Below are 16,881 nucleotides of genomic sequence, written 5' to 3'. Positions count from 1 at the left end.
CTCCTCATTCCTGTTCATTCTTGTTAAAGAACATTACTCCCTCTCATCATTCCTGTTAAAGAACATTACTCCCTCCCTCTCATCATTCCTGTTAAAGAACATTACTCTCTCCCTCTCGTCATTCCTGTTAAAGAACATTACTCTCTCCTCTCGTCATTCTTGTTAAAGAACATTACTCCCTCTCATCATTCCTGTTAAAGAACATTACTCTTGTTAAAGAACCTCCCTCTCATCATTCCTGTTAAAGAACATTACTCTCTCCCTCTCGTCATTCCTGTTAAAGAACATTACTCTCTCCCTCTCGTCATTCTTGTTAAAGAACATTACTCCCTCTCATCATTCCTGTTAAAGAACATTACTCCGTCCCTCTCATCATTCCTGTTAAAAGAACATTGCACCCTCCCTCTCATCATTCCTGTTAAAAGAACATTGCACCCTCCCTCTCATCATTCCTGTTCTCCTCCCATTATTTCTCCTCTCTTTTCCTTTTTATATGCTAAAACAATTTTTCGTCTGTGCCTGTATCTCTCGGGAGTGTCTGTATCTCTTGGGCAGGCTACAATACTTTTAAGAGTCTATGAAGTATTTAGTGTGTAGTTTGTTCGTGAAGAAACAAGTGATACGTGGGTTTTATCGAGTCCGTTAAACACTAGTCACAATGAAATCCGACATGCCTGAACTACCTGCAAAGACTACCAGCAAAGACCCAAAGACAGCTCTCAGGTCTGGTGCAAGCTGTGTCGTTTAAAACACTGGGAGTGGATCTATCACAGCTATTCAGATGCGACACACGCTCATAGTCATACCTTATAGTAGCTTCAGAGATAACAGATCTAACACACTTTCACTTTGTATTTTTTACCTCAGGCTGCTTAGTTTGAATGTAATTAGAAACCGCTTTTATCTGAGATATGGGAAGCCTAAAACACAGCGAGAGAAAGTACTAGTGAAGCCTACATTAAGGCCTGTTCACATGAGAGTACAGAGTGCTGTCTGCCATTATAAGATGATACAGATGACACAGCTCAAAGCCTCCCTCTCTCTCCCTCTCCCTCTCCCTTTCCCCCTCTCTCTCTGTCTCTCTCTCTCTCTCTCTCTCTCTCTCACTCTCTGTAGAATGTAGATTGAGCTTCAGACCTTGTGTTCTAACTCCCCTTAAAGCTAGCACGGATTGCTTTTCTACAGCCTCTATTGAGTTTGGCCTAGACTAGATGAGCACCATTTTTCCCATCATGACAACAGCTGAATATAAAAACACAGCACTTAGCAATGCCAGGTTGTTCTTATAGGCCACTCCTCCCTTTCTCTGTAATATATGCCATTTAGCAGACAATTTTAACCAAAGGAACTTATAGTCATGCTCGCATACGATTTATGTACAGGTGGTCCCAGGAATTTAACACACTAGCCTGGCATTACAAGTGCCAAGTTCTACCAATGAGCAACAGAGGACCACCCTACTCTACTGACTGGGGAATATCTACTAAAGAGACTTCCTGTTTCTCTGAGGTTCTTTTAATGGATTAGAATAGAAATTCCTCTCGTCTTCTCATTGTAGGTCAATCTCACTGCCTCGACACTTTCTCCTTTCTCCTTCTTCTCTACCACACTTCTCCATTGTTGTGTCTTTACTATCATTAAATTGAAGACTTATAGTTTTTATCAAAGATTCTCTGTAATTAGTATTATGCGATCAACTGATTAATCATGTAACTGTAATTAACTAGGAAGGCGGGGCACCAAGGAAAAATATCCAGATTACAAAGTTATCATTTCCTAAAATTGTAACAGCGTTCTTCGTTTGTCGCAAGAGAGTCGGACCGAAATGCAGCGTGTTGGTTACTCATGTTTTTTAATGAAACAAATAACGATACAAGAAAATACTAGGACAAATGCAAAACAACAAAACGGAACGTGAAACCTATTACAGCCTATCTGGTGAACACTACACAGAGACAGGAACAATCACCCACGAAATACAAAGTGAAACCCAGGCTACCTAAATACGGTTCCCAATCAGAGACAACGAGAATCACCTGACTCTGATTGAGAACCGCCTCAGGCAGCCAAACCTATGCAACACCCCTACTCAGCCGCAATTCCAATAACTAAAAAACCCCACTACGAAATACAACAACATAAACCCATGTCACACCCTGGCCTGACCAACTAATTAACGAAAACACAAAATACTAAGACCAAGGCGTGACAGAACCCCCCCACCCCCCCTAAGGTGCGGACTCCCGGACGCACCTCAAAACCATAGGGAGGGTCCGGGTGGGCGTCTGTCCATGGTGGCGGTTCCGGCTCGGGACGTGGACCCCACTCCATAAATGTCATAGTTCCTCCCCTTTGCGTCCTGGGATGATCCACCCTCGCCACCGACCATGGCCTAATAGTCCTCACCCAGAACCCCACTGAACTGAGGAGCAGCTCGTGACTGAGCGGCAGCTCGGGACTGAGGCAGCTCGGGACTGAGGGAAAGCTCGGGACTGAGGGGCAGCTCGGGACTGAGGGGCAGCTCGGGACTGAGGAGCAGCTCGGGACTGAGGGGAAGCTCGGGACTGAGGGGCAGCTCGGGACTGAGGGGCAGCTCGGGACTGAGGGGCAGCCCAGTACTGAGAGAAAGCCCAGCACTGAGAGGAAGCCCAGTACTGAGAGGAAGCCCAGTACTGAGATGAAACCCAGCCAGGCAGTTGAATCCGGCAGATCCTGGCTGACTGGCGGATCTGGAAAAGTCTGGTTGACTAGCGGATCTGGAAGAGTCTGGTTGACTAGCAGATCTGGAAAAGTCTGGCTGACTGGCAGATCTGGAAGAGTCTGGCTGACTGGCAGTTCTGGAAGAGTCTGGCTGACTGGCAGATCTGGAAGAGTCTGGCAGATCTGGAAGAGTCTGGCAGACTGGCAGATCTGGAAGAGTCTGGCTGACTGGCAGATCTGGAAGAGTCTGGCTGACTGGCAGATCTGGAAGAGTCTGGCTGACTGGCAGATCTGGAAGAGTCTGGCTGACTGGCAGATCTGGAAGAGTCTGGCTGACTGGCAGATCTGGAAGAGTCTGGCTGACTGGCAGATCTGGAAGAGTCTGGTTGACTGGCAGATCTGGAAGAGTCTGGCTGACTGGCGGATCCTGGCAGACTGACGGCTCTGGCTGCTTCATGCTGACTGACGGCTCTGGCAGCTCCATGCTGACTGGCGGCTCTGGCTGCTCCATGCAGATTGACAGCTCTGGCGGCTTCTTGCAGACTGACAGCTCTGACTGTTCCATGCAGACTAACAGCTTTGGCAGCTCCTTGCCGACTGGCAGCTCCTTGCAGACTGGCAGCTCCTTGCAGACTGGCAGCTCCTTGCAGACTGGCAGCTCCATGCAGACTGGCAACTCCATGCAGACTGGCAACTCCTTGCAGACTGGCAACTCCTTGCAGACTGGCAACTCCTTGCAGACTGGCAGCTCCTTGCAGACTGGCAGCTCCTTGCAGACTGGCAGCTTCTTGCAGACTGGCAGCTCCATGCAGACTGGCAGCTCTGGCTGCTCCAAGCAGACTGACAACTCTGGCTGCTCCATGCAGACTGGCAGCTCTAGCTGCTCCATGCAGACTGGCAGCTCTAGCTGCTCCATGCAGACTGGCAGCTCTGGCTGCTCCATGCAGACTGGCAGCTCAGGCTGCTCCGAACAGGCAGGAGGCTCCGGCAGCGCTGGAGATGAGAAAGGCTCTGATAGCGCTGAACAGGCGGGAGACTCCGACAGCGCAGGAGAGAAGAAAGGCTCCGACAGCACAGGAGAGGCAAGGCGCACTGTAGGCCTGATGCATGGTGCTGGCACTGGTGGTATTGGGCCGAAGACACGCACAGGAAGCCTGGTGCGTTGAGCTGCTACCGGAGAGCTGGGGTGTGGAGGTGGTACTGGATAGACCGGACCGTACAGGCGCACTGGAGCTCTTGAGCACCGAGCCTGCCCAACCTTACCCGGTTGAATACTCTCGGTTGCCCTGCCAGTGCGGCGAGGTGGAATAGCCCGCACTGGGCTATGTAGGCGAACCGGAGACACCGAGCGCAAGGCTGGTGCCATGTAAGCCGGCCCAAGGAGACGCACTGGCTTCATGGCATTTGGCTCGACGCTCAATCTAGCCCGGCCGATACGCGGAGCTGAAATATACCGCACCGGGCTATGCACCCGCACTGGGAACACCGTGCGCACCACTGCATAACACGGTGCCTGCCCGGTCTCTCTAGCCCCCCGGTAAGCACAGGGAGTTTGTGCAGGTCTCCTACCTGGCGTAGCCATACTCCCTGTAAGCCCCCCCAAGAAATTTTCGGGGCTGATTCCCGGGCTTCCCTCTGCGCTGTCGTGATTGCCTCTCCAACTCCATTCTCCTATAGCCCTCTTCGCACTGCTCCAGCGAATCCCAGGCGGGCTCCGGCACTCTCTCTGGGTCGACCGCCCACCTGTCTATTTCATCCCACGTCGTATACTCCATGCTTCTGCTGTCTATAACGACCTCGCTTCGCTGCTCCTGCTGTCGCTGCGTGTTACCACGCCGCTCGGTCCGTGTGTGGTGGGTGATTCTGTAACGGCGTTCTTCGTTTGTCGCAAGAGAGTCGGACCGAAATGCAGCGTACTGGTTACTCATGTTTTTTAATGAAACAAATAACGATACAAGAAAATACTGAGACAAATACAAAACAACAAAATGGAACGTGAAACCTATTACAGCCTATCTGGTGAACACTACACAGAGACAGGAACAATCACCCACGAAATACAAAGTGAAACCCAGGCTACCTAAATACGGTTCCCAATCAGAGACAACGAGAATCACCTGACTCTGATTGAGAACCGCCTCAGGCAGCCAAACCTATGCAACACCCCTACTCAGTCGCAATTCCAATAACTAAAAAACCCCACTACGAAATACAACAACATAAACCCATGTCACACCCTGGCCTGACCAACTAATTAACGTAAACACAAAATACTAAGACCAAGGCGTGACAAAAATAACTTTTCAGATATTTTATCTGATCAATTCGTTTTCGAATTAATGAATTATTTACTTTACCTCACGTTAGTCTCATTCCAGACGTCGTAAATTGTTGGTTATCTGCACGAACCCAGTCTTCACTATGAGTCATCCATACATCAATTGTCTTAAATAAAGAATTTATTACAAACTAAGTAATTCACAGAAATGCATAAACAAACAGTAAATATGGTTACAAGAAATGATAGGAGAATGTGCCCTAGTGGGCTAAACCGGCATGGCGGTTTGTTAGACAAAAGAGAAAGTGGGGGTCGACTAAGAAGTCACTACAGAGTGATAATTATAACAATTGAAATGCTAATCCTTTGCACATGAACGCTCACTCATTCGGGAACAATTGCAATCAATATATATATTTACGCTCAGTGTGTCGTCTTGATCGCTGGTGAAAAGTTTGTTTCTGTTGGAGAGTTTCATCCTCCCTCTCTCTCGCTGTCTTGTTTAGAGGGGATAGTTCAGAGTGACATTGATTCATTTGTCATTCTTCGCATTCAATGATACCGAATTCCTAGCTGCAGACTAGTAATTAATATCAAAGACTTGTTCTTATTCTGTCGGTATCAATAGTCTAAGAGTTTAACCACGTGGTATGGTTAAAGGATTCAGCAATGGTCTACAACCTTCATCCTCTCCTAATGGAGAAAAACATGGTCTGGTGAACATTTCTCAAAGTTGGGTTTTATTCGGAATTGCAGAAAAGGGCCTGTCCCAGGATGCCTGACCCTAACTGGGCTCATGGACGGTCCTCTGATTTAGTTAAACTCAAAAGGGAATTGTATTTTCCTTAATTAAACAGTCCAAAATCATATTACACAATTTTACAAACAGTATCATACTCACTCATTCATCTTATACAACAATTAGATGTAAACCTCATATCTGAGGCTATTATATAAACAGCGTTATGGTAATGTGGCCACACCGCCTCCCATGAACTTCCACAAGTTGTAACAAACGGACCAGTTCGTAGCTGGATTCTTCACCGATCTTTTATACTTTCTCCGGAACATGAAATTTGTTCGGACCTCAAGTTCTGTGAGGTGGAAGAAATTCCTTTGTTCCCTATGAAAATTTACTCTGCCTCTTATACTGTGTGGCCATGAGGCAGGGTCTTCTCCTCAGGAATTTACGACCTCTCTCTGACCACAGCAGCCTAGTTGAAGGAGGCAGGGGGAGGCAGGGAGAGGGGGATGGGGCTTGCTATACCCAAAGAGGTCAACGTCATGACACCATCTCATCCCTTCATCTAGTCATCTCACCACACTTCTGCACTTCTCCTTTCTCATCCTTCTCAATCCCAATCCAGGGGCATGTGTTAGGAAGTGAACATTTGCCCCCCACCGGCCCACCCTTTACATCCCTGGACCTGTGTCTGAGGGACAGGAAGTGGGCACGTGTGAGCTGGTTCTGCCTGGCCGGCTGGCTGTTTTCTGGGAATTACCCTCCATTGACACAGTGTGACAAAGCCGTGTGGGCAGTGGAGCTCCTCTTAAAAGGATTACACAGGGAGAGTGGAGCTGGGGAGGCAGGGACGAGAGGGGACGGTGGGCGACAGGGGGTGTATGCATGCCCAATGAACCATCCTCTCCTCCTCCTCTTGCCTGGTTGGGGCTGCGAGAGTAGAGAGTCAGTGTTTAGCGTAAAGACAAACAGGCAGGCTGGCGAGTGGCTGGCACCTGGAGTGGAGAAGTTTGTCACCTAGCCTGAAAGGAAATGAGAGAGACGAGAGGAGGATGTAGCATGAATTCTCACTCACACACACACACACACACACACACACACACACACACACACACACACACACACACACACACACACACACACACACAACACACACACACACACACACACACACACACACACACACACACACACACACACACACACACACACTGCATTCCTGAGCCAGATCCCAGTCTGCCTTTGTTCATTAGGAGTGGGTTACCATGTAACCACAGTTCTGGAATCAGTCATTTGGGACTTCTGTGGGTATCATCCCATTGTTTGTCTGCCACTCAGAAAGCGCCATGGTCAGACATGGATTGTCTCTGCTCACCAAGGGTTTGAGGATGAGTCTTTGACGGCTTTGAAGAATAGTGCCACACAAAGTGATATTTATACTAATCTGATGAATCAAGCCTCTTTCTGTCAATGGAAGTTCAGTGATATGGGTAACATGCATGGATTACATTTCTTAAAGTTATATCTCATGTCCTGCCTGTCTTTGGAAGAGTTGTATTATAGCCCCTGGCTAGGAGAGTGTCACACCCTTTCAGTAGAGATACTGTATGTATCATCATCATCATCATCATCATTGTTATTTAGCTTCCACACCTACCAGAGGGGCACACGAAATCTTATTCTATTCACCCCTCTTCTTCGTCCTCTCTTTCTACCTGTCTCTGTCTCTCTCTGTCCTTCCCTGTCTCTCCCTCTCTCTTTCTCTGAGGCATTCAATTCCCTCCATTTGTTATGTAACTATCCCTACGTCGTTCCGGATTGCTGCAGCCATGGTCTGACATGGATATATTTAGCCAGGCCTCCTCTCTCCACTCTGTCCTCCCATACCCAGCATACCCAAGCAGCAATAAAACATGAATCTATTCAGACCCTCAGGCAGTGCAGTGACACACTTACTTTACATCCAGAACAATTACTGTAATGTCCACTAAATCTAGATTACAATGATCGTCCCACTGGGTTAGCGCAACGCACTAGTGAGCACACAGTTTCAGAGGGGGGAAGAGAAAGAGCAGAAACCGTTTTTAAAATGCTGGATGCTCGTGTTGTTTTTACTTCAGCATGCGTGCCCACTAATGGCATATTGATTGTGTATCTAGAGGCTGTGAGCTCACATGGAGATGGTAGTGTATGTCCCCTCTTGCTGCTCCTCTCTTCTCGTCTCTCTTCTTCTCTTTCCCTTTTCTCTCCTCCTTCTCTCCTCCTCCTCTCCTCCTCCTCACACACACTGGACAGCAGCCAGCTCCTCACCTCAGATGGGCTGTGCAGCACAGAAGGCAGCATGCCACCTAGCGCCAAGGTCATGCTGGGCAGCCATATTGTATTTTATTACAAGGTGGGCTGCACTGAGCACTAATAAGGCATCTTGTTAGATTTATCACTCATGGCAACAGCAGCAGCAGATCAGGGGACGAGGCAGGTATCCAGAATGTTAATGCACTGTCCAAGTTTTTATGTTTGGCCAAGTTCTTTTCTGTGCTTTAATTAATGCATAACTCATGCTCAGTGTACTGGTGTAAAGTAGATTAGAAGATGGTGCTGGTAGTTAAGGTCTATCTGGGAGGCTTGTGTTTTTGTGTGTATGTGAAGTGGACTATGACATTGTCTTTCCAGGAATAATGATGTAGGTTCAATTAGTACCCTCTGTTCAGTGTGCTCTGGTCTGATGACATCGTACCTGTTTTCTGAAATGTATGGTTGGGGTGGGAAGGTTGAAAATGCTTTGAATTTCTGTTCAGACTCCCTCTGACCTGCTACATGCAGTGTGGAGGGTCTCTCCTAATCTATTTGGTGAGATGGAAAGTCTAGAGATATACAATATCACATTATGTTCGTCATCTTCAAAACCATCGATTGTCAGAGAATACCATATTACTATAGAATGGCATAGTGTTCTATTTAATCATATGAATGAAACCATGAAGACACTGTTTCTCCATCTCTGACCTCTCTCACCTGCAGGTGACCCCAGTAGCAGGCCCTCCAGAGGGGGGTACCAAGGTGACCATCCATGGCATGAACCTGGGCCTGGCATTCAGTGAGATGGTGGACAACGTAAAGGTGGCTGGGGTCAAGTGTTCCCCTGTGGAGGAAGGCTACATTATCGCTGAGCAGTAAGTCACACACACACACACACACACACACACACATTAGCCTAGCCTTAACTCTAACCTTGGATGTTCCCACAATGTGTATTCTCAAAACTGAAGACATTCCGAGCCAATGAATCTATTAAAGTGTTGAAGGCTAAGTGAATGGAAAATGTTTACACAGAACAGTAATAGAATAATGACAGACGAGGCCTTGAAATAGAGTGACCTAAAAAGGGGAACTCGTTTATTAGCTTCACAACAAATGATCTCAGTTGAAGACATTCTTTACCATGTTAAGACTAGCCAACAACAGCCACTAAGTCTGCAGCTTTCTGACCAGTGAGAGAAAATTAACATCACATAGGCCTAATTATATTAACTCTCAAGCCCTTGTGGCACACACACACACACACACACACACACACACACACACACACACACACACACACACACACACACACACACACACACACACACACACACACACACACACACACACACACACACACACACCAGAGAGACAGCTCTTAATTATGACTGAAGCTGGGCCAGCAGTCTGCCTGTTGTTTTCCTGTACAGGAAGTTAGCCCACACCTCATGCACGCACACACAGACACACACACACACACACACACACACACACACACACACATAGACACACACACACTGTCAGTCCCAGAACATCTGTATGTGTTTACCTTTGTTTACTTGTTATGATTGTCTGGTACAGCAGAGAGCACATTAACCCTGGTTCATAATTGGCTTCCTGCTTCCCACAAATAGACTAGGTACAAGTCAGCACGAGTCAGGAGAGCAGTGCATTGTGGATACACTCCCCTCATCTAGACAGGTGTATATAGACCTTTCAGATTTGGACTCAAATTGAGCCCTCCCTGTCATAGCAGTTCTCTAACAGGTAATATACTGTTCACCTCTCAGCATCCCTGTCTCTATCTTCACCTAGACAGGTGTATATATACTGTACACCTCTCAGCATCCCTGTCTCTATCTTCACCTAGACAGGTGTATATATACTGTACACCTCTCAGCATCCCTGTCTCTATCTTCACCTAGACAGGTGTATATATACTGTACACCTCTCAGCATCCCTGTCTCTATCTTCACCTAGACAGGTGTATATATACTGTACACCTCTCAGCCTCCCTGTCTCTATCTTCACCTAGACAGGTGTATATATACTGTACACCTCTACAGCCTCCCTGTCTCTATCTTCACCTAGACAGGTGAATATATACTGTACACCTCTCAGCATCCCTGTCTCTATCTTCACCTAGACAGGTGTATATATACTGTACACCTCTCAGCCTCCCTGTCTCTATCTTCACCTAGACAGGTGTATATATACTGTACACCTCTCAGCATCCCTGTCTCTATCTTCACCTAGACAGGTGTATATATACTGTACACCTCTCAGCCTCCCTGTCTCTATCTTCACCTAGACAGGTGTATATATACTGTACACCTCTACAGCCTCCCTGTCTCTATCTTCACCTAGACAGGTGAATATATACTGTACACCTCTCAGCATCCCTGTCTCTATCTTCACCTAGACAGGTGAATATATACTGTACACCTCTCAGCATCCCTGTCTCTATCTTCACCTAGACAGGTGTATATATACTGTACACCTCTCAGCCTCCCTGTCTCTATCTTCACCTAGACAGGTGAATATATACTGTACACCTCTCAGCCTCCCTGTCTCTATCTTCACCTAGACAGGTGTATATATACTGTACACCTCTACAGCCTCCCTGTCTCTATCTTCACCTAGACAGGTGTATATATACTGTACACCTCTCAGCCTCCCTGTAAGCACACAGCAGGGCATTCTGACCCTGATTACAGTAGAGTTGAGTGGTTTATGGATGCCCTCACCTTGACCCTAACCATACCCCTCACCTTGACCCAACCCTCACCTTGACCCTAACCATACCCCTCACCTTGACCCTAACCATACCCCTCACCTTGACCCTAACCATACCCCTCACCTTGACCCAACCCTCACCTTTACCCTAACCATAACCCTCACCTTAACCCAACCCTCACCTTGACCCAACCCTCACCTTGACCCTAACCATACCCCTCACTTTGATCCAACCCTCACCTTTACCCTAACCATAACCCTCACCTTAACCCAACCCTCACCTTGACCCAACCCTCACCTTGACCCAACCCTCACCTTGACCCTAACCATACCCCTCACCTTGACCCAACCCTCACCTTGACCCTAACCATACCCCTCACCTTGACCCAACCCTCACCTTGACCCTAACCATACCCCTCACCTTGACCCAACCCTCACCTTTACCCTAACCATAACCCTCACCTTAACCCAACCCTCACCTTGACCCAACCCTCACCTTTACCCTAACCATAACCTTCACCTTAACCCAACCCTCACCTTGATCCAAACCCTCAACTTGACCCTAACCCTCACCTTGACCCAAACCCTCACCTTGACCCAAACCATAATCCTCACCTTGACCCAAACCCTAACCTTTACCCTAACCATAACCCTCACCTTAACCCAACCCCACCTTGACCCAACCCTCAACCCTAACCATACCCCTCACCTTGACCCAACCCTCACCTTGACCCTAACCATACCCCTCACCTTGACCCTAACCATACCCCTCACCTTGACCCAACCCTCACCTTTACCCTAACCATAACCCTCACCTTAACCCAACCCTTGACCCAACCCTCACCTTGACCCTAACCATACCCTCACCTTGACCCAACCCTCACCTTTACCCTAACCATACCCCTCACCTTGACCCCCATACCCTCACCTTGACCCAACCCCTCACCTTTACCCTAACCATAACCCCCCTAACCCACCCCTCACCTTGACCCAACCCTCACCTTGACCCATAACCATAACCCAACCCTCACCTTGACCCAACCCTCACCTTGACCCTAACCATAACCCTCACCTTGACCCAACCCTCACCTTTACCCTAACCATACCCTCACCTTAACCCTAACCATACCCCTCACCTTGATCCAACCCTCACCTTTACCCTAACCATAACCCTCACCTTAACCCAACCCTCACCTTGACCCAACCCTCACCTTGACCCTAACCATACCCCTCACCTTGACCCTAACCATACCCCTCACCTTGACCCAACCCTCACCTTGACCCTAACCATACCCCTCACCTTGACCCAACCCACACCTTGACCCTAACCATACCCCTCACCTTGACCCAACCCTCACCTTTACCCTAACCATAACCCTCACCTTAACCCAACCCTCACCTTGACCCAACCCTCACCTTTACCCTAACCATAACCTTCACCTTAACCCAACCCTCACCTTGATCCAAACTCTCAACTTGACCCTAACCCTCACCTTGACCCAAACCATCACCTTGACCCAAACCATAACCCTCACCTTGACCCAAACCCTCACCTTTACCCTAACCATAACCCTCACCTTGACCCTAACCATACCCCTCACCTTGACCCAACCCTCACCTTGACCCAACCCTCACCTTGACCCTAACCAACCCCCTCCCTTGACCCAACCTCACCTTTACCTACCCTCACCATCCAAACCTTCAACCTAACCTCACCTTGACCCCCTAACCATAACCTTCACCCCCTCACCTTGATCCAAACCCTCAACTTGACCCTAACCCTCACCGTAACACAAAACCCTCACCTTGACCCAAACCATAACCCTCATCTTGACCCAAACCCTCACCTTTACCCTAACCATAACCCTCACCTTGACCCTAACCCCTCACCTTGACCCAACCCTCACTTTTACCCTAACCATAACCCTTAACATGACCCTAAACCACTCACCTTTACCCAACCCTCACTTTTACCCTAACCATAACCCTCACCTTGACCCTAACCATACCCCTCACCTTGACCCAACCCTCACCTTGATCCTAACCATACCCCTCACCTTGACCCTAACCATACCCCTCACCTTGACCCAACCCTCACCTTTACCCTAACCATAACCCTCACCTTAACCCAACCCTCACCTTGACCCAACCCTCACCTTTACCCTAACCATAACCCTCACCTTAACCCAACCCAACCCTCACCTTGACCCAACCCTCACCTTGACCCTAACCATACCCCTCACCTTGACCCAACCCTCACCTTTACCCTAACCATACCCCTCACCTTAACCCTAACCATACCCCTCACCTTGACCCAACCCTCACCTTTACCCTAACCATAACCCTCACCTTAACCCAACCCTCACCTTGACCCAACCCTCACCTTGACCCTAACCATACCCCTCACCTTGATCCAACCCTCACCTTTACCCTAACCATAACCCTCACCTTAACCCAACCCTCACATTGACCCAACCCTCACCTTGACCCAACCCTCACCTTGACCCTAACCATACCCCTCACCTTGACCCTAACCATACCCCTCACCTTGACCCAACCCTCACCTTGACCCTAACCATACCCCTCACCTTGACCCAACCCTCACCTTGACCCTAACCATACCCCTCACCTTGACCCAACCCGCACCTTTACCCTAACCATAACCCTCACCTTTACCCTAACCATAACCTTCACCTTAACCCTAACCCTCACCTTGACCCAAACCCTCACCTTGACCCAAACCATAACCCTCACCTTGACCCAAACCCTCACCTTTACCCTAACCAAAACCCTCACCTTGACCCTAACCATACCCCTCACCTTGACCCAACCCTCACCTTGACCTTTACCATACCCCTCACCTTTACCCTAACCATAACCCTCACCATACCCCAACCCTCACCTTGACCCAACCCTCATCTTGACCCTAACCATACCCCTCCCCTTGACCCAAACCTCACCTTTACCCTAACCATAACCTTCACCCCCTCACCTTGATCCAAACCCTCAACTTGACCCTAACCCTCACCTTAACACAAAAACCCTCATCTTGACCCAAACCATAACCCTCACCTTGACCCAAACCCTCACCTTTACCCTAACCATAACCCTCACCTTGACCCTAACCCCTCACCTTGACCCAACCCTCACTTTTACCCTAACCATAACCCTTAACATGACCCTAAACCACTCACCTTTACCCAACCCTCACTTTTACCCTAACCATAACCCTCACCTTGACCCTAACCATACCCCTCACCTTGACCCAACCCTCACCTTGATCCTAACCATACCCCTCACCTTGACCCTAACCATACCCCTCACCTTGACCCAACCCTCACCTTTACCCTAACCATAACCCTCACCTTAACCCAACCCTCACCTTGACCCAACCCTCACCTTGACCCTAACCATACCCCTCACCTTGACCCAACCCTCACCTTTACCCTAACCATACCCCTCACCTTGACCCTAACCATACCCCTCACCTTGACCCAACCCTCACCTTTACCCTAACCATAACCCTCACCTTAACCCAACCCTCACCTTGACCCAACCCTCACCTTGACCCTAACCATACCCCTCACCTTGACCCAACCCTCACCTTTACCCTAACCATACCCCTCACCTTAACCCTAACCATACCCCTCACCTTGACCCAACCCTCACCTTTACCCTAACCATAACCCTCACCTTAACCCAACCCTCACCTTGACCCAACCCTCACCTTGACCCTAACCATACCCCTCACCTTGATCCAACCCTCACCTTTACCCTAACCATAACCCTCACCTTAACCCAACCCTCACCTTGACCCAACCCTCACCTTGACCCAACCCTCACCTTGACCCTAACCATACCCCTCACCTTGACCCAACCCTCACCTTGACCCTAACCATACCCTCACCTGACCCAACCTTGACCCAACCCTCACCTTGACCCTAACCATACACCTTGACCCAACCTCACCTTGACCCTAACCATAACCCTCACCTTTACCCTCACCTTGACCCAACCTCACCTTTACCCTAACCATAACCCTCACCTTAACCCAACCCTCACCTTGACCCAACCCTCACCTTTACCCTAACCATAACCTTCACCTTAACCCAACCCTCACCTTGATCCAAACCCTCAACTTGACCCTAACCCTCACCTTGACCCAAACCCTCACCTTGACCCAAACCATAATCCTCACCTTGACCCAAACCCTCACCTTTTCCCTAACCATAACCCTCACCTTGACCCTAACCATACCCCTCACCTTGACCCAACCCTCACCTTGACCCTAACCATACCCCTCACCTTGACCCTAACCATACCCCTCACCTTGGCCCAAACCCTCAACTTGACCCAAACCCTCAACTTGACCCAAACCCTCACCATGTCACAAACCCTCTCCTTGACCCTAACCATCACCTTGACATGTGTACGAACTCTCAGACTTTTGACTGAATTGGAACCTTCTCTGTCATTACAGTATGCCCCTCACATGTAGAGTAGAGTAGAGTAGAGTAGAGTAGAGTAGAGCAGAGCAGAGCAGAGCAGAGCAGAGCAGGGGTTCTTTAAAAAAATTCAGCCTGGGAAAATATGCAATTATACATAAATATCTGTACATTTCAAAACAAATGCAATATAGGCAAAACAAATAACAATTAAATGAATTACCCATATAAATAGCTATAAATGTTTATTTTACCCCATTAAAAACACTCTTACATATCTGTCTAGTTTAGAACTGTTGCTGTTAAAATACAATAAATAATTTTTATTCTGAACTGGAATAAACTGATTGATCACATCACACAGATGTAGACCAGAACACACACACACACAGAGACACACAGACACACAGACACACACAGTCCTAATGAGAGGTGTGTGGCTGGTTGACGTTTTCAACAAGCAGGTCTATTCTGGACTCAGTTTTTGACAGTACATCACTGAGGTGATGCTCAGCATTGACACTGTTTCTGTACTTGAGAACCCTGACTTGCATAGGTATGTGGTGCCAAACTGGATCTGAACATCTACTGCTTTCTCAGTCAGGCAGGAGACCGCTTCCTGCTGCAGATGAGCAACCCAGAACTGTGTTGGTCTCAAAAAACATCTGGCTTCAATCAGTTTATTCCAGTTCAGAATAAAAAGTAGTATTTGTTTTATTTTACAACAGCAACAGTTCCAACCTAAACTAGTTTAACAATTTCTACAGTAAGATGTACAGCAGGCCTGTTCATTTTTCATCTGTACTGTTACTAGGGATTGCATCAGTAGCTAGCTAGGTTGCTTTGGCTAATGCTAGCTATTAGCTGTGTACAAGGCCTGGGGACTGATGGAAAGAGAAACTCGTATCTACTACTATGAGAGATAGTACTCCCTTATTTCTGCTTATCATCACCTGTTATAAAATGACAATGCCTTGTTAGTTGACTTAGTTTTCCACTGTCGAAGAACTGTTTCCTGAAGCATTCTGCCCTGTTCTGAAAGTATTCCCTGGGTTTAGCATCATGCTGTAGATGTTTGGTCAGGACCTGTCATTTTAATTTGTTCGTTTTGAGAGACACATTACTAAGCACTTCCATGCACATAACACATTGTGGGCGCTTCTCGTTATTTCTCAAAGTTTGTATTAAACCAGGAGAGAGAATCTCATCGCTGTATTTGCGTTTCATGACGATTGAGCTCAGTCAGAAGTTGTGGAGAAGTGATGGCGGGTAGGAATGACAAGTCAGTGGCTGACAGAGCATCATCTGCTGCTGAACAACAACGCTGTGGGTCGCGCAGTGATCTTCAAGAAAACTGAAAACAGAAAAAAAGATCAGGCAAACAGCGAAGCACACGGCATCTCCCTCTCCCACTCCCTCTTGCACAGATGCCAAATTGAGCAGAGACCGCTGCTAAGCAGAGAGCGCACTGAACCAAGAGCACACATGCGCTTGGCCAAATCAATTCCAGTAATTAATGAAACAATTATACATTTACTCTGACACGTTGCGACCCACCATTAACAGGTCTGTGGGTCGCGACCTATAATTTAAGAATGGCTGGACTTGAATATAGAGGAGATGGCAGAGCAGAGTCGTAAAAATACCTGTGTTGCAGAAGAAACATATAGACTGACAAG

General features: G+C 48.0%; 1 protein-coding gene across 1 annotated transcript in view; it reads left to right on the top strand.

Moving 5' to 3' along the window:
- LOC135504148 (plexin-A2-like) overlaps nt 1–16,881 on the top strand; it is a 467,742-nt gene that overhangs the window by 343,384 nt on the left and 107,477 nt on the right. The window contains exon 13 of the mRNA XM_064922474.1: nt 8,742–8,893. Coding sequence (XP_064778546.1) covers nt 8,742–8,893 — 152 coding nt within the window. The remainder of the gene's footprint in view (nt 1–8,741; nt 8,894–16,881) is intronic.

The sequence above is a fragment of the Oncorhynchus masou genome, chromosome 18 (assembly GCF_036934945.1).
Source record: "Oncorhynchus masou masou isolate Uvic2021 chromosome 18, UVic_Omas_1.1, whole genome shotgun sequence".
Classification (NCBI taxonomy): domain Eukaryota; kingdom Metazoa; phylum Chordata; class Actinopteri; order Salmoniformes; family Salmonidae; genus Oncorhynchus; species Oncorhynchus masou.
Note: the sequence above shows the minus strand (reverse complement) of the source record. Positions and strands in the feature narration are given on the sequence as shown.